At 46.7% G+C, this 20000-nt stretch overlaps 1 protein-coding gene across 1 annotated transcript in view; it reads left to right on the top strand.

Annotated features, from left to right (window-relative positions):
• Nucleotides 1–14408, top strand: part of LOC120022594 (forkhead box protein O6-like) — a 53599-nt gene extending 39191 nt beyond the window's left edge. Inside the window, exon 2 of the mRNA XM_038966564.1 lies at nucleotides 11917–14408. Within this exon, the coding sequence (XP_038822492.1) occupies nucleotides 11917–13749 (1833 nt within the window). The 3' untranslated portion in view covers nucleotides 13750–14408. The remainder of the gene's footprint in view (nucleotides 1–11916) is intronic.
• The last annotated feature ends 5592 nt before the right edge of the window (nucleotides 14409–20000 follow it).

Genomic DNA, 20000 nt, shown 5'->3' with positions numbered 1-20000 from the left:
CACACACACACACACACACACACACACACACACACACACACACACACACACACACACACACACACACACACACACACACACACACAGACAGGGCCGACTGTGCATAATGATGGTTAGCTGTGAGAAATTGATGAATAAATAACGTCTGGAGCACGGTGGAAAATCAACCGCTTTTCTCTAGTGTCTAGTCCGACTACATACAGTTGAAGTCGGAAGTTTACATACACCTAGGTTGGAGTCATTAAAACTCGTTTTTTCAACCACTACACAAATTTCTTGTTTCAGTTTTTTACAACCACTTTGGCACTAATTTCGGAACCTTGATGTCATTTTTCAAAACTCTAGACACAAAACTCACAACCAATGATCAAAATGCTAATTTTTCTAATCTCTAACACTATTTCCAATTGCTTGGATACAATACACATAAAGCTAAGATCATTTGTTCATTGAACTAAAATCACCCATTCAAAATGACACAACTTAACATCAAAGTATTACCATTTCAAAATGCAATTCAAACATTACATCTGAGATGACTGTCTATTCATTTCATTACAATGCTCTAACTATCAATTGATACAACTGCTCAAAATGATAAGTAACTGTTGCGTTACTCTTAATGATGAACAATATTCCATGTTTAGGTCATGAAAGTTTCAGGATAACGAGATCCATTGACACCAATTACCGTGGAACATGAACCAATTGGACTACGTTATCTATGGATGTAATATTTCATCATCATTCTTTATCAGACACTGTTTCTATAGTCCCATGTACCACTTTCCCAGACCATGTTTTCAGATTTGACATTACTGTACACTCACTTTATTAGGTACACCTATCTAGTACTGGGTAGGACCCCCTTTTGCCTCCACAACAGCCTGAATTATTCACGGTGTTGTACGTTAAGAGATGCCCTTCTGCACACCACTGTTTTAAACAGCTGTTATTTGAGCGTTTGTGGCCTTTCTGTTAGCTTGAATGAGTCTGGACATTCTCCTCTGACCTATCTCATTAACAAGGTGTTTTGTCCACAGAACTGCCGCTCACTGAATGTGTTTTGTTTATCGCACCATTCTCTTTAAACTCTAGAGACTGTAGTGCGTAAAAATCCCAGGAAGGCAGCTGTTTCTGAGATGCTGGAAATACCATGTGTGGCATCAACAATCATACCACGGTCAAAGTTGCTTAGATTACGCATCTTGCCCGTTCTAATGTTTGGTCGAACAACATCTAAAGCTCTCTACTCTTTATACTCAATATATTGAGTTGCAGGCAGCCACATGATTTGCTGTTCGAATGTAACCGTCCTTGATGAGCTAAATCAGGTCTGTAGAGCTGATGGCATGACCTATGTCATTGTGTGGGATAATGTCAGTTCCACCATGCTCAAATGGTGCAAGCATGGTTTCAGGCCCATCCACAATTTACCACCCTGTGCTTACCTCCATACTCTCCTTTCCTTAACCCGATTGAGGACTTTTTCTCCACATGGAGGTGGAAGGTATATGATAGGTGCCCTCACGAACAAGCCACCCTTCTCCAGGCCATGGATGACGCATGCAATAACATCACGGCAGACCAGTGTCAGGCCTGGATTCGCCATGCCTGAAGATTCTTCCCAAGATGTTTGGCTAATGAAAACATCCATTGTGATGTGGATGAGAACCTGTGGCCAAATCCACAAGACAGGGTTGATGGAAATATAGAAGTACAGTAATCAATCTTTTGTCTTGCTTTTTACAGTAAGCCAGGTGAGGAACACTGCAGTTGACCTTTAACTGTTTTTTCTTTTTTTGTAGCTAATTATTTTTGATTTGATTCAAAGAAACCTATGTTGTGATTTTATTGTATTTTATCAATACATTTCATATTTTGTTCAATGATTCCACTGTGTCTGTAGTATTCTCTCTACTACTCTTTTTACCGTGATGTATTTACATTTAGTAGCATAATGAAACATGTATCACATATTTTGTACTACAATATTTCATGATTGTACGAACAACTACACAGTAAAACTATCGGTGTCTTGTGTGTGGGTGATCTAAATGAATGTTCCTATGGTATTTCATGATAAATGAGTTATTTGAACCAATGATTCTGCAAGTGCAAGGTTTCTTTAACGATATGAATGCACAATGCAATGTTTTGAACATTGTTACAAGTGATGACCGTTTTGAGTTTTGTGTCCAGAGTTTTGAAAAAGGACCACAAGGTTCTGAAATTAGTGCCAAAGTGATTGTTAAAAACTGTAACAAACTATAGTTTTGGCAAGTCGGTTAGGACATCTACTTTGTGAAAGACAAGTAATTTAAGTAATTTTTCCAACAATTGTTTACAGACAAATTATTTCACTTATAATTCACTCTATCACAATTCCAGTGGGTCAGAAGTTTACATACACTAAGTTGACTGTGCCTTTAAACAGCTTGGAAAATTCCAGAAAATTATGTCATGGCTTTATAAACTTCTGATAGGCTAATTTAAATAATTTGAGTCAATTGGACGTGTACCTGTGGATGTATTTCAAGGCCTATCTTCAAACTACTTGCCTCAGTGCCTCTCTGTCTCTTAGAGATTAATGTACTTTGGCGTGAAAAGTGCGAATCAATCCCAGAACAACAGCAAAGGACCTTGTGAAGATGCTGGATGAAACAGGTACAAAAGTATCTATATTCACAGTAAAACAAGTCCTATATCGACATAACCTGAAAGGCCGCTCAGTAAGGAAGAAGCCACTGCTCCAAAACTGCCATAAAAAAGCCAGACTACAGTTTACAACTGCACATGGGACAAAGATCGTACGTTTTGGAAAAATATCCTCTGGACTGATGAAACAAAAATAGAATTGTTTGGCCATAATGACCATCATTATGTTTGGAGGAAAAGGAGGCTTGCAAGCCAAAGAACACCATCCCAACCGTGAAGCTTGGGGGTAGCAGCATCGTGTTGTGGGGGTGCTTTGCTGCAGGAGGGACTGGTGCATTTCACAAAATAGATAGCGTCATGAGGTAGGAAAATGATGTGGATATGTTGAAGCAACATCTCAAGATATCATTCAGGAAGTTAAAGCTTGGTCGCAAATGGGTCTTCCAAATGGACGACTCCAAGCATACTTTCAAAGTTGTGGCAAAATGGCGTAAGGACAACAAAGTCAAGGTATTGGAGTGGACATCACAATGCCCTGACCTCAATCATATAGAAAATGTGTGGTCAGAACTGAAAAGCGTGTGCGAGCAAGGAGGCCTACAAACCTGACTCAGTTACACCAGCTCTGTCAGGAGGAATGGGACAAAATTGACCTAACTTATTGTGGGAAGCTTGTGGAAGGCTACCCGAAACGTTTCACCCAAGTTAAACAATTTAAAGGCAATGCTACCAAATACTAATTGAGTGTATGTAAACTTCTGACCCAATGGGAATGTGATGAAAGAAATAAAAGCTGAAAAAAATAATTCTCTCTACTATTATTCTGACATTTTACATTCTTAAAATCAAGTGGTGATCCTAACTGTCCTAAGGCAGGGAATTTTTACTCGGATTGAATGTCAGGAATTGTGAAAACTGAGTTGAAATGTATTTGGTTAAGGTGTATGTAAACTTCAGACTCAACTGTAGCTCTGAAAAATGCTAATTTAGAACAATCCCCCGGAACACCCAGGATTAGTATGGACTATTCGTATTCCGTGTAAACCACATCTAATGGAACCACCATCCACATGCACAGTATGTAAAACAGAACACTCCGAATTCTAGAAAGCTCCGGAATGCGGAGCCTTAAAATGTGAAAGCAAAAAAAAAAATCACTATATGATGTTACAATGACTTTCTAAAGAACCTCCCCGTTCCACAGAGTTCTCCACTGAGGATAGAGCTGCAAGAGCTAGAATTAAAAAAAAGTCCAGTCAGTGAGAAGCAGAAGGGAGAGGGGCAGAGGCCCAACAACCTGTTCCACTCTTGGACGTTTACAGAACTGTGGCAGGGAGTGTAAATCAACATGGCTTCCTTGTGGTTTTCAGTTCAGCCTGCAGCACAGTACTCTCTGATGAATAGCTAGTTCCTCTGTGTCAAATGTTTATAGCTCGTACCAAAATCAAGCAGGTGCAGGGTATGTAGAATATCATGAATTATACAAGGAAAACATAAGCAAATAGATGCTCCCAAACTTTTAAAGAAGACACTGGTCCAAATGATGCTTGATTAAAACTTGATTCCCTGTATATCAACAGCTCTTCAAAACACAATATACTATAAGAGCTGTTTCTTTCTTGTACCTAATGAGCTTAGAGTGATTTATGTCCCAATCAAACCTTATTATTGGAAGGTACTGTCCGTGTGGCAGAGGGACTATCTGTCTGTCTGGGATCAGTCTGTCTGGAATCAGTCTGTCTGGGATCAGTCTGTCTGGGAACAGTCTGTCTGCAGTGAAAAGGTCTCAGGGATTAAGGAGACTCTTCATCTACTACTACTACTACTACTACTACTACTATTACTACTACTACTACCTTTACTACTACTACTACTACTACTACTACTACTACCTCTACTACTACTACTACTACTACTACTAGTAGTACCTCTACTACTACTACTGCTACTACCTCTACTACTACTGTTTAACCAGGCATTAAAGAGACTCTTCATCAAGGCTTCTTAAGACCTTATTGTGGGATCAGGGTCAATGTCCAATAAATAGGATTGAGCTGATTGGCCAGAGATCACTGGTGTCTCACAGCATTGCATTCTCTCCACGAACAACTGTAGCGCGGTCAGTGACCATAGAGTAAAAGATTTCAAGACAGCACAAACAGATCTGGGACCAGGCTAGAACAGCGGTTATATGTTTCTGCAGTGGACTCCCCACCAGAATCAGGACTGATAACATTGAGATATGGTATGTCTGTTAAGATATGGCCGTATACTGATTTAAAACAACTGGAAGTTGTGTACTGCTGAACCCTAGCAGTGAAAAACATGTTTCCCTCAGAGAAGAGGTATCAACAGGACAGGTCAAGCTACCCATATGTACAGCCAAGCCGGTCAAGCAGCCTACGCTTGTTTTTTGTTCCCAGCAGTTTACCAATAAAACCCTTCCACCAATTTTGTCACATATCATCGTCATAATCACCGTTTCAACTCAAAATCGTCATGATCCTACTGATCGACCAATCCGTGTCCTGTCGCTGTGGTGTCGGGGTGAGCCCCAGCTAAGGAGTAGCCCAGATTAAAGCAGGATTAGCCTGGGATTACCCTGGATTACCCAAACTGGATAGGGATTACATATGATTGACAGTTTTGGGGAGGGGTGGGGAGTAGTGTGTGTGTATTGAGGGAGAGAGTGTGTGTACTGGGAGAAAGAGGGAGAGAGAGAGAGAGAGAGAGAGAGAGAGAGAGAGAGAGAGAGAGAGAGAGAGAGAGAGAGAGAGAGAGAGAGAGAGAGCCGTCCGAGCGTTGTGAGTCTGGGTCAGACTCAGTTTCTATTTATACTCCAGACTACACATGAGTTGCAGCAGTGCTAGCCTTGAAATTCACACACACACACACACACACACACACACACACACACACACACACACACACACACACACACACACACACACACACACACACACACACACACACACACACACACACACACACACACACACACACACACACACACACAGAGCAGCAGTGCTAGCCTAGACCCAGCTGTTACACAACTCACCCTGCAGGAGTATAACTGTAGAGACCTGAAGATGAGGTCACTTACCGTGCTATCTGTCACACTCAATCTCTCCCAGTGTGTGTGTGTGTGCGTACGTGCGTGTGTCCGTGTGTGTGTGTTTGTATGTGTGTGTGTGCTTGTGTCACACTCAATCTCTCCCAGCCAGTCAGGCAAGGCCTCTCAGCTTCATGACAGAATATCTTTGTGACAAGTTAACATAGAGACTAGTGTTAATACAGTATGGCAGTGAGACATGACAAGGTGGTTGAACGCCCCAAAACTAGTTCATTTGTATCCTGGTTGTGCAGAACAGTGTTGAACCCAATGGACAAGTGCTTAGCTTTTTTATTTATGTGCAAATCAAACCCCTTGTAAGGAAAATATTATTTATTTTCTATTCATATATGTTCACTGTAGGTCCCAGTAGTCATAGTAAGGTAAAAACAGTGATAGTGGTGGTAGTGGTAATATGTTCTCCCACACTTGACTTGCTAATCAGTGAGGCTGACTGTTCCACATAGGTAGCTATAGGTCGCTAGGTAGTGAGGAGTAGTGACTGCTGCTGATTGAGGCTCCCTGGTGGATAGGAACACAAATCTGTCAGACTCAGATAAAAGCCTGTTTGGAGTAGCTGGCTTCCCTGCCTGCAGCATCATCAAACAGCATCTGACTGCTACACACGCACACACTCACGTACGCTCACACGCACTCACACAACGCAACACACTTCATCTGTCTCTGTCTCTCTCTACTCCCTCTCTTGTTTGGTTTACTCTGTTGCCATGGTTACACCCAGCTGGAGCCCACTATTGTGTGAGGAACCTGTCAGGGCGTCTCTCTCAGATCACCTGATGTGGGTCGATCTCGCGTTGGCCTCGCTCACTACGCCGTCATTCAATTTGCCTTTGATTAAGTCTGTTACAATACTCGCTGTATGTAGTGTATACCACCACCGTATCTCTACTGCTGTGCCGTGTGTGCCTGTGAGTGTCTGTGTGTCTGTGTGTCTGTGGAAATGCATCTGGCTTTTACATCAGTGTATGCTCATAACTGCTCATGTAATTTGTCAGCTTTGCCTTTTCTGCTGAGGAGGGTCGGAAAGGACATACAGTGCCTTGTGTAAGTCTACACACCCCTTGCACAGTCTTCAAATGTTGCTGCCCTGCTACAATATATCCATGGGGTGTCCGGCATTTCCATCAGCCGTTGAGGGAATGCTTCCTTTGAAATCAATGAAAGCTGCTTCATTTCCCGTGTTGCGCTCGCGTTGCGTCACGTCCAATGGCAGCTTCCAAGGTTAAATTCTCGATGGCTGACTTGCGCGGTCATTCTATCTTGTGAATTGAAATAATGAGAAATACAGTTTATTTTGGTTGCATATTGCCTCGACTATACACCACTGGTTATTGTACTAAGATGTATGAAGTCAAGAATCTACTACTACTAGCTAGCTATCTACATTGACTAGCTAGGTTCCCAATGTAAACAAAAGCAACTTGTGAAATTGGAGGATAATTTAGTACAACCGCTACCAACAATTTAATGAGCACTGGACCAAAGCTATTATACTTACACATAAACAATGAATATGGGACAGTAGGAAAACTAGAATATAGACCTCTTCCCCTCTCCTCTCCTCTCCGCTCTTCACCTCTCATCTCCACTCTTCCCCTCTCCTCTCTGCTCTTCCCCTCTCCTCTCCTCTTTTCCCCTCTCCTCTCAGCTTTTCCCCTCTCCTCTCCGCTCTTCCCCTCTCCTCTCCGCCCTTCCCCTCTAATCTCCACTCTTCCCCTCTCCTCTCAGCTCTTCCCCTCTCCTCTCCGCTCTTCCCCTCTCCTCTCCGCCCTTCCCCTCTAATCTCCACTCTTCCCCTCTCCTCTCCGCTCTTCCCCTCTCCTCTCCTCTTTTCCCCTCTCCTCTCAGCTCTTCCCCTCTCCTCTCCGCTCTTCCCCTCTCCTCTCAGCTCTTCCCCTCTCCTCTCCGCTCTTCCCCTCTCCTCTCCTCTTTTCTCCTCTCCTCTCAGCTCTTCCCCTCTCCTCCGCTCTTCCCCTCTCCTCTCAGCTCTTCCCCTCTCCTCTCCGCTCTTCCCCTCTCCTCTCCTCTTTTCCCCTCTCCTCTCCGCTCTTCCCCTCTCCTCTCAGCTCTTCCCCTCTCCTCTTTTCCCCTCTCCTCTCCGCTCTTCCCCTCTCCTCTCCTCTTTTCCCCTCTCTTCTCAGCTCTTCTCCTCTCAGCTCTGCCCCTCTCCTCTCCGCTCTTCCCCTCTCCTCTCAGCTCTTCCCCTCTGCTCTCCGCTCTTCCCCTCTCCTGTCCGCTCTTCCCCTCTCCGCTCTCAAAACAACGCGCTCTGTTACAGGTAAAACGTCACATTAAGGAGACGCTGATGGCAAAGCAACGCAACGTGTATAGTGGAACTGAAGAGTTAAAATTACATCTTAAAATGGATTACATTTGTTCCTACTGATGTACACAACCTATTCCATAGTTCCAATGTGAAAGAAAAATGATAGAATATTATCCAAATTAAGAAATAACAAAAACCCAACCCAGAGATGAATACTTGGTGGAAGCACCTTTGGTAGCCATTAGAGCTGTGAAACATTTTGAATAAGATTCTATCAACTTTGCACAATTCAGAAGACAGATGCAGGGTTTCCTCTAACTTTTTATTTGGGCTTTGCTCCTTTCCCCAGTCCCTGCCGGTGACAAGCATACCCATAACATGATGCTACCACCACAATACTTGAAAATACAAAGGGATCAACAACACTGTATTCACTCCACATTACTGACCTGTATGACGAAGTGAAAAGAATAAAGCCTGTTTTAAAAATCCACTCCAAATGACCCATTCGGTTTTCAACAAGGCTGTTAACTAATACTGCAAGACAGCACAGCAAAGAAATGTACTTTTTGGCCTAAATTAAAAACTACAGGCTTGGGTTAAATCCAGTACAACAAAACACAAAGTATCATGTTATGGATATGCCGGTCACCGGCAGTGACTGGGGAGTTTGCTAAATAAATAGAAAATAGAAAATAAAATAGAAAAGGAGCAAAGCCCAGGTAAAAAGTTACAGGAAAACCTGCCTCAATCTTCTGAAACGCTAAGCCTGAGATAGATGTGTATTTTTCAGGGGCACAATTATATATATTTTTTTATGTCAAAGACACACTAGAATGGCTCTCCAATAGATGTTGTGTGTTCCTGAATGGTCCAGCCTCAGTCCTAACTTACATTTCCTTGAAAATCAGAGACAAGGTTTGAATATTGCTGTCCATCAATGACTCCCACCCAAATGTATTGAGCTTGAGCAATTTTGACAAAAACTATTGAACTGTTTCCCTAAGAGTTGTGCAAAGTTGGTAGAATCTCATTCAAAATGATTCACAGCTGTAATGGCTGGGTGTGAAGACGTACACAATCAAGACATAATTGTTTTTCATTTTTTATTAATTTGGAATTTTTTCTTTAACTTTGAAAATGTGGAGTAGGTTGTGTACATCAGTAAGAACAAATCTATTGTATTCCCTTTTGAGATGTAATTTTAAAGCATCAAGATGTGAAGACTGTGCAAGGGGTGTGTAGACTTTCACTGGTGACTGTAAATACCTATCTCTTATCCCATTTCCATTCCCCTGTAAAAAGACTGGAGTCAAGGCAGCATGTTGTCAGTGGTGGATTGGTGGATGGGGTAAATTATAGGTAGGACCCAGCATTGATTTGCAACCCACTTAGCTGCTGCATTTTCCTGGAGATGTTTTGTGAGGATCGGCAGGAAACTATTATCTTTTGTTCAGGTGTTTTGCTTTTCACACAATACCAACCATGGACAAAAAAACGAAGAGACATAGCTAATCTGTTTAGTCGGAAGGGAGTCCAATTTCGGAAGGTACCAGTGGTTGAAACACTAGTTTAGGGTTAGGAGGGGAACATATACACTGACAGACACTATATGGATTCCACAGGGAGGTGGGTGGTAAGGAGTCTCTTGAATATAGATTTGCATTTCATTTGTTTCTGGGTATTTGGTTGCTGTTCCATGTGAATGGGCTGGATGGGGAATGGAAATTGTGTCACCAGAGAGGTGACGAGAAAATAGATACAATTGGTGGATGGATAGATAGGTGGAGAGAATGAGAGATGGCGTGATCAGGAAACCGCGGAGAGAGAGAAGAATAGTAAAGGAGAGCAGCAAAATAGGACAGGAGGCAGAGGAGAGAATGATTGAGAGAATGAAGATAGAGAATGTGATGAGATGAGGAGACTTGTTAGCTACATGTGATGGGGGAATAAAAGCAGGTGGGGAAATAGATAGAATGATAAAAGAGAGGAGAAAAGATACAGACAGTAGGGAAACATGAGAAAATTAGATGAGAGAGAAAGGGACACAGGAGAAACATTAAAGTATATGGCAATGATAAAGATCAATCACACATACAGTAGGCTACTTAACTTGGCTAGCTGAAGAACATGGCAATGATATGAGCATGACAGTGATGCTTGGCCACAGATACAGTAAAGTACTTCGCTTGGCTAGCTCAGACGATCTCTACTCCCACTAAGCTTCTCCTGCAGGCTGGTTTAGATCTCATCAGGGCCTGTATTCAAAAAGCGTCTCAGAGTAGGATTACTGCTGATATCCAGGTTGGCTTCAACTTCAAATACTGCTATAGAGCTGTAGATTAGCTACATAGCAGACACTCAGACGAAACCCAGAGCTTAAGACATATAGGGTCTGTTCCAATATGCACACTAGCATGCCACTTGAGTGATGAAGTAAGTAGTAAGTAGTGGGTAAGTATGGATATTGGAACACAGCCGTAGGGAAGCATCACGTCTTACTTCACATACTGTATCTCTTCCTAGTAGACCTAGCCCCTTAAAAAAGGTTACCCAGAGGCAGACATAATATCCACACAGCTACAGTTATTATCACAGCCCATGTTGCTGGTTCTGGACTCCTTTTCTTTCTTTCTCTCTCTCTCTCTCTCTCTCTCTCTCTCTCTCTCTCTCTCTCTCTCTCTCTCTCTCTCTCTCTCTCTCTCTCTCTCTCTCTCCCTCCATCTCCCTATCTCTTAAACATAATATTCACACAGCTATAATCACTGCCCCTGGTACTGTTTATAGGATCATGGTTTATAAGGAGGTTAAATAGGCATGACTCTCTCTCTCTCTCTCTCTCTCTCTCTCTCTCTCTCTCTCTCTCTCTCTCTCTCTCTCTCTCCCCCCCTGTTTTGGTACTCTTCCAGATCTTCCTTATCTGCCAAATTACATCTCCCTCTCCTGTCTCCTTCTCTCTCCTTCAGCCTCCTGGCTAGATCTCAGGGTTTCATATCTGGAGGCCTTGCGATCAATACAGCGTGTTGGTGATTGGGTTGCCACGCGTGATACATTTCTGTAACCTTGGTGGTGGTTTGGTGTGGAGTTTCTGGCTGAAACCCTCCCTGTATTTTGGCTCAGTGAGAGAAAGGAAAAGGAGAGGAGAGAGGGCAAAGGAGAGAAGAGGATGGGAAGATTAGATTAGAAGAGAGGAGGGGCAAGGTGATGAGAGGAGGGGAGAGGAGGCAAGGGGAGGAGCGAGGAAAGGAAGGGAAAGGAGATGAGAGGAGTGGAGAGGCAAGGAGAGGAGTGGAGAGGAGAGGAGTGGAATGAGAGGAGTGTAGAGGAGAGGAGTGGAGTGGAGTGGAGTGGAGTGGAGTGGAGTGGAGTGGAGTGGAGTGGAGTGGAGTGGAGTGGAGTGGAGAGGAGAGGAGTAGAATGAGAGGAGTGTAAAGGAGAGGAGAGTAGAGGAGGGGAGTGGAGTGGAGTGGAGTGGAGAGGAGAGGAGTGGAGAGGATAGGAGAGGAGTGGAGAAGAGGGGAGGGGAGGGGAGGGGAGGGGAGGGGAGGGGAGTGGAGTGGAGTAGAGAGGAGAGGCGGGGAGAGCTACCGATTGGCTATAGCTCTGAGGCACTTCGCTGCTCCCTGCGCTCCTTATTCTCTCCTCCATCCCTCTCTTTTTACCTCTCGCTCAGGTGAAATAGTTTGGTGGTGATTTCAAATGATTGTGTGTTTTAAAAAAGTGATGATTTCACCCTAAATGTTCTCTTGGGTGTTAATGTTTATCTCCCCTCTCTTTCTCCCTCTCTCCCTCTCTCTTTCTCCCGCTCTCCCTGTCTCTCTCTTTCCCCCTCTTTCCTTCCCATCTATCTCTACTCCAGAACTCCATCCGCCACAACCTGTCCCTCCACACTCGGTTCATCCGTGTCCAGAATGAGGGGACAGGGAAGAGTTCCTGGTGGATGCTGAACCCAGAGGGGGGGAAGATGGGTAAGGGACCCCGGCGACGCGCCGCCTCCATTGACTGCCCCAACGGCACCAAGATCCTGAAGAGTAAAGGACGAGCCAGGGGGAAGAGGGCTGGAGCTGGAGCTGGGAGTGGAGCTGTTGGTCGGGGCAGGCGGCAGGGTTATGGTCTGGGTCAGGGGGCTCGGCCAGGGATGCATCAGGGGTCTCCGGAGCATGGTAGTCCTGCAGGGAAGGGCGGAGTAGGGGTGGGAGGAGAGGAGTACGATGCCTGGACGGATCTCCACTCCCGGACCTCCTCCTCAGCTTCGACGCTCAGCGGCTGCCTGTCTCCCATCCTGGCCGAGGCTGAGCCAGATGAGCCAGAGGAGGGAGGCCTGTCCTGCTCCACTTCCCCACGTCTCTATCCCAGCCCTACTTCCACTCGCTCCCCTGCCCTGGGCACTGGGGGGCACTGCCCTGGCACCTCAATGGAGCTACCCCAACTCACTGACCTGACTGGGGCTATCAGCCTGGACGAGGGCTACCCCCACCCCCAGAACCACCCTCCGACCCAGCCTCGTAATGGCTACCCCAGCCCCTACGGCTCCAGCCCCAAGGGGGAAGGCTCCTACTGCGGCCCCGTCTATGGGCAGCCATCCCTGGGCATGCTGCGGCTCCACGCCCCCATGCCCATGCAGACCATCCAGGAGAACAAGCCAGCCAGCTTCCAGCGCCCCCTGAGGGCCTACTCAGAGAACAATGCCCTGCAGAGCCTGCTGACCGGAGGGCCTGGAGGTCCTCAGTACTGCAGTAAGGACATGGTCACACTGGGAGGGGAAGGAGGGGAGTCACACACGCTCCTGACCCAGGTAACCAATCAGAGTCGCAGCAGCCACAATCATAGCCATAGCAACCATAATCATAATAACCATGAGCACAGACACAATCCAGGCCCACACAATGGTCACGGCTCAGTTCATGACCAGAACCCCAGCGGTCATCATCAGAATGGTCACCACAATCACGGTCACCCCAACCTGGACTACAACCATAGCCACAAACATCACCTCAGCCCGGGAACTGACTACAACCAGAGTCACAACCACAAACTGAACCCAAGCCATGACCACACTCCCCGGTCCAATCAGGGTCACCACCATGGTCACCTCCAGGGGAGACCTAGACCTCCAGCCGTCCAGGCTCTTTCTCCCAGAGTCAACACAGATATCCTGCAGCCCTACAGCCTCAAAACCCCCACCCCAACCCCTAGCCACTATGGCCCCCTTGCCCCCCATCTCCCCACCACCAATCCCCCGTCCCTGCCCCCCAACCCCGCCTCTGTTCTTGACATACCCCAGGACCCCTGCCTCCGCCTGGCCTCCGCCCCGGCCCCTCACCCCCACCCCCGCCACCAGCCCTACCCCGGTACCACCTACCACCAGGGTATAACTATGACCGACTCCTGGCATGGCTACTACCATCACACCCTCCACCCCTCCCAGAACTACCAGGGACACCCCCACCACAGCACTCACCAACCCAACCGCATGGCTCCAGACCTGGATGTAAACGTAGATGTTCTCCCCAGCAGCCTAGACTGTGACGTGGAGTCCATCCTCCTCAATGACTTTATGGACACAGAGGGGATGGGGATGGACTTCAACTTTGACGGCTCCCTGTCTCAAGGAGTGGGCATGGGCATGAGCATAGCGGCTTTCGCCGGAGCGCCCCAGGGACATCACAGTCAGAACTGGGTGCCTGGGTGAAGGGGATTGGTCGGGGAAGCCCAAGGGCCAATCAGGACACAGCAGAAAGGCTTTCACCCACAAGGCTGAGCTGCAGGGGTCAGAGGTCAGGGATCAGGGTCAGAACGTACCCTTGGACTGACTGTCTGATTGACTGTGATGCTTAATGCTACAAGACAAAAGAACTGAATATGTATTGTCATGTTGTTTCCTGAGGGTCCCTTACAATCTCTATTCTCTCATTCTCTCTCTTCCTCTCTCTCTTTGTTCATTCTTTCCTTTCTCTATTCCTCTCTCTGTGTTCTCTCTCTCATTCCCTCTGCACTCGTTCTCTCTACTCCCTCTCCCCCTCTATCTGTGTGTCCCTCCTTTCTCTCCTGTGATGGAGTAGCACCACAGCCCCCTCCCAGCTCTGTGTTATACCCCTTGTTCATGTCCTTCAGTTGGTCTGCTATACTGTATCACGCACTTTACATCCATCGCTTTCAAAACAGATGCAGTATAACAAAGACCGGGGGAGAAGTCATAGTTTGTGTTGGCTTAAGTTGAATTCATGCAAACCACTTTATTATCCATCTCTTGTTATAAAAAAGAGAGAGGCGGTATCTTACTTGAGAACAGGATCAAACAACTGCATAAATAAATAGGTTCAGCGGGTTGAGATGATTGTTTTTCATATGGGTTGGAAGGTAGGGAGGTCGGGGAATGGGTGGATGGAGGGAGGGATGAAGGAAGAGGGGGTTGGCTTCACCAGGGTCAGGGCGAGTTCTCCTTCTTCCTCAAGGATGGAAGGACGGAGGGATGGAAGGATGTTGGAATGGAGGGATGGAAGGAGGGAGGGATGGAGGGATGAAAGGAGGGAGGGATGAAAGGAGGGAGGGATGGAGGGATGAAAGGAGGGATGAATGGAGGGATGGAAGGATGGAGGAATGGAGGGATGAAAGGAGGGAGGGATGGAGGGATGAAAGGAGGGAGGGATGGAGGGATGAAAGGAGGGAGGGATGGAGGGATGGAAGGATGGAGGAATGGAGGGATGGAAGGAGGGAGGGATGGAGGGATGAAAGGAGGGAGCGATGGAGGGATGAAAGGAGGGAGGGATGGAAGGATGGAGGGATGGAAGGAGGGAGTGATGGAGGGATGAAAGGAGGGAGGGATGGAGGGATGAAATGATGGAGGAATGGAGGGATGGAAGGAGGGGGGTGGAGGGATGGAAGGATGGAGGAATGGAGGGATGGAAGGAGGGAGAGATGGAGGGATGAAAGGAGGGAGGGATGGAGGGATGGGAGGATGGAAGGAGGGAGGGATGGAGGGATGAAAGGAGGGAGGGATGGAAGGATGGAGGGATGGAGGAATGGAGGAATGGAGGGATGGAATGAGGGAGGGATGGAGGGATGAAAGGAGGGAGGGATGGAGGGATGGAAGGATGGAGGAATGGAGGGATGGAAGGAGGGAGGGATGGAGGGATGAAAGGAGGGATGGATGGAGGGATGGAAGGATGGAGGAATGGAGGGATGGAAGGAGGGAGGGATGGAGGGATGGAAGGAGGGAGGGATGGAGGGATGAAAGGAGGGAGGGATGGAGGGATGGAAGGATGGAGGAATGGAGGGATGGAAGGAGGGAGGGATGGAGGGATGAAAGGAGGGAGCGATGGAGGGATGAAAGGAGGGAGGGATGGAAGGATGGAGGGATGGAAGGAGGGAGTGATGGAGGGATGAAAGGAGGGAGGGATGGAGGGATGAAATGATGGGGGAAGGGAGGGATGGAAGGATGGGGGATAGGGAGGGATGGAAGGATGGGGGATAGGGAGGGATGGAAGGAGGGAGAGATGGAGGGATGAAAGGAGGGAGGGATGGAGGGATGGGAGGATGGAAGGAGGGAGGGATGGAGGGATGAAAGGAGGGAGGGATGGAAGGATGGAGGGATGGAGGAATGGAGGAATGGAGGGATGGAATGAGGGAGGGATGGAGGGATGAAAGGAGGGAGGGATGGAGGGATGGAAGGATGGAGGAATAGAGGGATGGAAGGAGGGAGGGATGGAGGGATGAAAGGAGGGAGGGATGGAGGGATGGAAGGATGGAAGGAGGGAGGGATGGAGGGATGGAGGAATGGAGAGATGGAGGGATGGAGGGATGTAAGAATGTAGGAATGGAAGGAGGGAGGGATGGAGGGATGGAGGTATGGAAGGATGGAGGAATGGAGAGATGGAGGGATGGAGGGATGTAAGGATGTAGGAATGGAAGGAGGGAGGGATGGAGGGATGGAGGAATGGAGGAATGGAGAAATGGAGGGATGGATGGAGGATTGGGGGTCAGGAGTTCTCCTTCTCCCTGGTGGTGTCGTCCACCATAGATGGATGGAGGGATGGACGAATAGAGGATAGATAGAGGATAGAGGGATGAGGATAAGCGTTGCTGGTTGGTTGCTATGTCCCCCAGTGTGGTCCAGGAGGACAGCCATCCATCAGACAGCCTTCATCACCAGCTAGGGCCTCCATTTAAATGCACAATCTCCTCTTTAATCTCTTTAAGCTACGGTGATGCATCACTATTGCAAATTTAATACGCCACTCTATGTTTCTCCCCCCTTCCATTCACCTCCATCTGGGCACGCACGCACGCACACACACACACACACACACACACACACACACACACACACACACACACACACACACACACACACACACACACACACACACACACACACACACACACACACACACACACACACTCCATTCACCTCCGGACACACTGGCTTAATGTGTTTTGGCCAAAGTGATGATGTTAAAGTCACTGTGTACTAAATAGCAGAGGAAGGAGAAATGGAGCAATGGGGAGAGAAAAGGAGAAATGGTAATATTCCCTCTGTGCCTCTTCCTCTCCATTTGGTGGATTTATGTAGCTCTCCTCTTAATGAAATAAGGAGCTTTCTCCCTGCCTGCTCTGCTTCCTGAAGAGGGTTCTCCTTCAACCCCAGCCTAGCTGCTTCCTCTAGCTGACCAACCACACAACACAACAGTTTACTCAATCTAGGGGCCGTCCTAAATGGGCCCCTGTCCCCTACACACTGAGTGTACAACACATTAGGAACTCTTTCAAACCGCACCGGTTTGAGTGTGTCAAGAACTACAACGCTGCTGGGTTTTTCACGCTCAACAGTTTACCATGTGCATCAAGAATGGTTCACCACCCAAAGGACATCCAGCCAACTTGACACAACTGTGGAAAGCATTGGAGTCCACATGGGCCAACATCCTTGTGGAACGCTTATGATACACCTTGTAGAGTCCATGACCCGATGAATTGAGGCTGTTCTGAGGGCAAAAAGGGGTACAACTCAATATTAGGAAGGCGTTTCTAATGTGTTGTACACTCAGTGTATATTGCCCTCATTTGGACTCCATTCCCTCTACACTGGGATAATTCTGGCCAGAGACTCTAATGACATCAACTCCATCATCTGTATTAAGTAACCTTGGTTAAATCTGAAATGGTATCCTTTACCCTAGTGCACTCAAACCTAAGCCTCTGGCCAAAACTAGTACCCTAGGGTTGCCCTATGTTACTGCTGATGAACTTGATGTCCTCAGTCCTTAGATCTCAGTACAGCCCCTCTTGTTCCATCCTCCATTCCACCTCTCACACACAGCAGGGTATAGCCTGGCATGTTTTACACTAGTGAATTGGCACACTGATTAACACATTCAGCAAGATAACAATTATTTAGTGCTATCTCCCCTTCACAGAAACTCTCCTCCTATCCTCCCCCCTCTCTCTCTCTCTCTCTCTCTCTTTCTCTCTCTCTCTCTCTCTCTCTCTCTCTCTCTCTCTCTCTCTCTCTCTCTCTCTCTCTCTCTCTCTCTCTCTCTCTCGCTATCTCTCCCTCTTTCTCTCTCTCTGTCACATTCCTTCATTCCTTCCATCCCATTCACCACCCCCCTCTCTATCTCTCTCTCTCTTACTCTCCCTCTCTCACCCCCCCTCTCACTTCCTCTCACTCTCTCTTTCTCTCCCTCTCTCTCATCCTATCACATCCTCTCATCCAGAGGTTAGACAGAGGGGAAACAACATTAATTCCCTGGCTAAAGAGATAAATGATTTATGATTTATTTATGCAAGTGTTGGTGTTTTCTCATCTCATCTCCCTGGCACCAAGTCATAATTCTCTCTCTTCAGAAAGCACAAGGGAGATTTTAGAGAGGTTTTGTGCGTCCAGTAACAGGGGAAAAAAGCCAGGCTATTAGTGCTTGAACAACAAGGTCCTCCTGGTCCCAGTTCACATTGTATTAACGGTACAAAGAGCATAGGAATTGGCTGGCTATACAGCACAAACAGATCTGGGATCAGGCCAGTCCTCTGCCACTCCACCCTTCAGATTCCTACAGTATCTGTTGTCTCTAGTCAAGCTTTACTTTGCTGTTGTCTGTTTTCTTGTGGTCGTCCTGTTCTGTGATCGTCAGTGAGGTCCTTTGTCTTGATAGGGTGCTTTGTGTTTGCAGCATTTTTATTCCAGGAGGGAGACGGGGGGGGGGGGTTGGGTAGTGTCCTCCAGTCTTGTCCTAGCACCTGTCCTGCATGCTTGAGAGAGAGAGAGAAACAGAAAGAGAGAGAAACGGAGAGTGAGAGAGAGAGAAAGAGAGAGAGAGAGTGAGAGCGAGAGAGAGAGAAGGATTGAGAGGCAGAGAGAGCGAGAGAGAGAGCGAGAGAGAGAGCGAGAGAGAGAGCGAGAGAGAGAGCGAGAGAGAGAGAGAGAGAGTGAGAGAGTGAGAGAGACAGAGAGACAGAGCGAGAGAGAGAGAAGGATTGAGAGGCAGAGAAGGAGAGGTATTGTTAGGGGAGAGGCTAGAAGGGAGGTAGAGGGAGAGAAAGGTAGAGAGATCAGGGAGGTTAGAAGGGAGAGAGAGAAGGAGTAAGAGAGAGAGGCAGACTGTGAGACAGTGATATTTTCCAGCCGAGTAGCTTCCTGTAGAACTGGCCTTTTGAATCAGGCCAAATGTCAAGTGCTACTCTGCCGGCACCAACACGTTCAGATCAGATAACTATCCCTCTGCTCTGATCAGATAACTATCCCTCTGCTCTGATCAGATAACTATCCCTCTGCTCTGATCAGATAACTATCCCTCTGCTCTGATCAAAGAGGAACAACGACTGGTATCTTCACAGGGTTTTCTGTTCCGTTCGTTGTTCCTTTCTTTCTTTTTGACTTGAGATGGCGCGATGGCATATTTTTGTAACCCGACTGTAATTTCATGTCTGGCCCCAGCGTGCACTAGATTGTGTGTTGAGCATCTCATGAGTGTGTGTGTGTGTGTTTGTGTGTGTGTGTGTGTGTGAAGCACACATGATGATGTACAAGATGATGTACAGAATTGATGATGGAAATCCCTTGCCCTGTAATATCACTTGTCCTGGTCTCCTTCCAACCAGGTCACCCATGATACAAGTCAGTATTCGACGTCCATCCATGTCTGAGGACATCGGGAGATGACATGGAAACCGGCCTCTAGGGGCAACAGTGAGAGCTGTTACCTTCAAGTAGGTTTTGGTTGTGGACGAGGATGGTGGATGGTTGTTAGCATCTGCCTCTGATTCCAAAGGTTGCAAGTTCAAATCCAGTGCTAGAAAGTTGTTTTTGACATTTTTGTGTTAAGCCTTTCCCAAACCTTAACCCTTACCTTAACCATTCGGCGTTCATGCCTAACCTTAACCCTAACCTTAAAAAATCAGAGTTAATGCCCCAAATTATCTTTAAACACTTCCAAATGTAACATTTGCAACAACTTCCAAATTTGTCGTTTGAGAAACATGGATGATCGTCTAATTTTGTCGTGAGACTGTGAGAGCTAGTTGCTCCTTCATGCCTGGTGAGGTACAACATACATACATACATACATACATACATACATACATACATAATATATACAGGTTATATTTATTGGTTGAGAAGATGGGTTCTGTGCTGTGGCCCTTTGACTCCCTCAGTCCCTCATTATCTTTATTACAGAGACATGATGATGCTTCTATTACAATCTGATTCTGTACATAATCTATATTGGAGAAAAAATTGTATTATAATTTTTTGGGACAAGCAAAATATCAATTTCTTTTCTAAAATGATGTGTCTGATCATCTGTGACTATAAAATAAAACAAAAGAGAACATAGACTTGTTTTGTTCCTGTTTATTTCTGTGTGTGTGTGTGTGTGTGTGTGTGTGTGTGTGTGTGTGTGTGCACATGTGCACGTGTAAGCCTGCCTGTGTGTGTGTGTGTGC

This window comes from Salvelinus namaycush, chromosome 27 (assembly GCF_016432855.1).
Source record: "Salvelinus namaycush isolate Seneca chromosome 27, SaNama_1.0, whole genome shotgun sequence".
NCBI classification, from domain to species: domain Eukaryota; kingdom Metazoa; phylum Chordata; class Actinopteri; order Salmoniformes; family Salmonidae; genus Salvelinus; species Salvelinus namaycush.
Note: the sequence above shows the minus strand (reverse complement) of the source record. Positions and strands in the feature narration are given on the sequence as shown.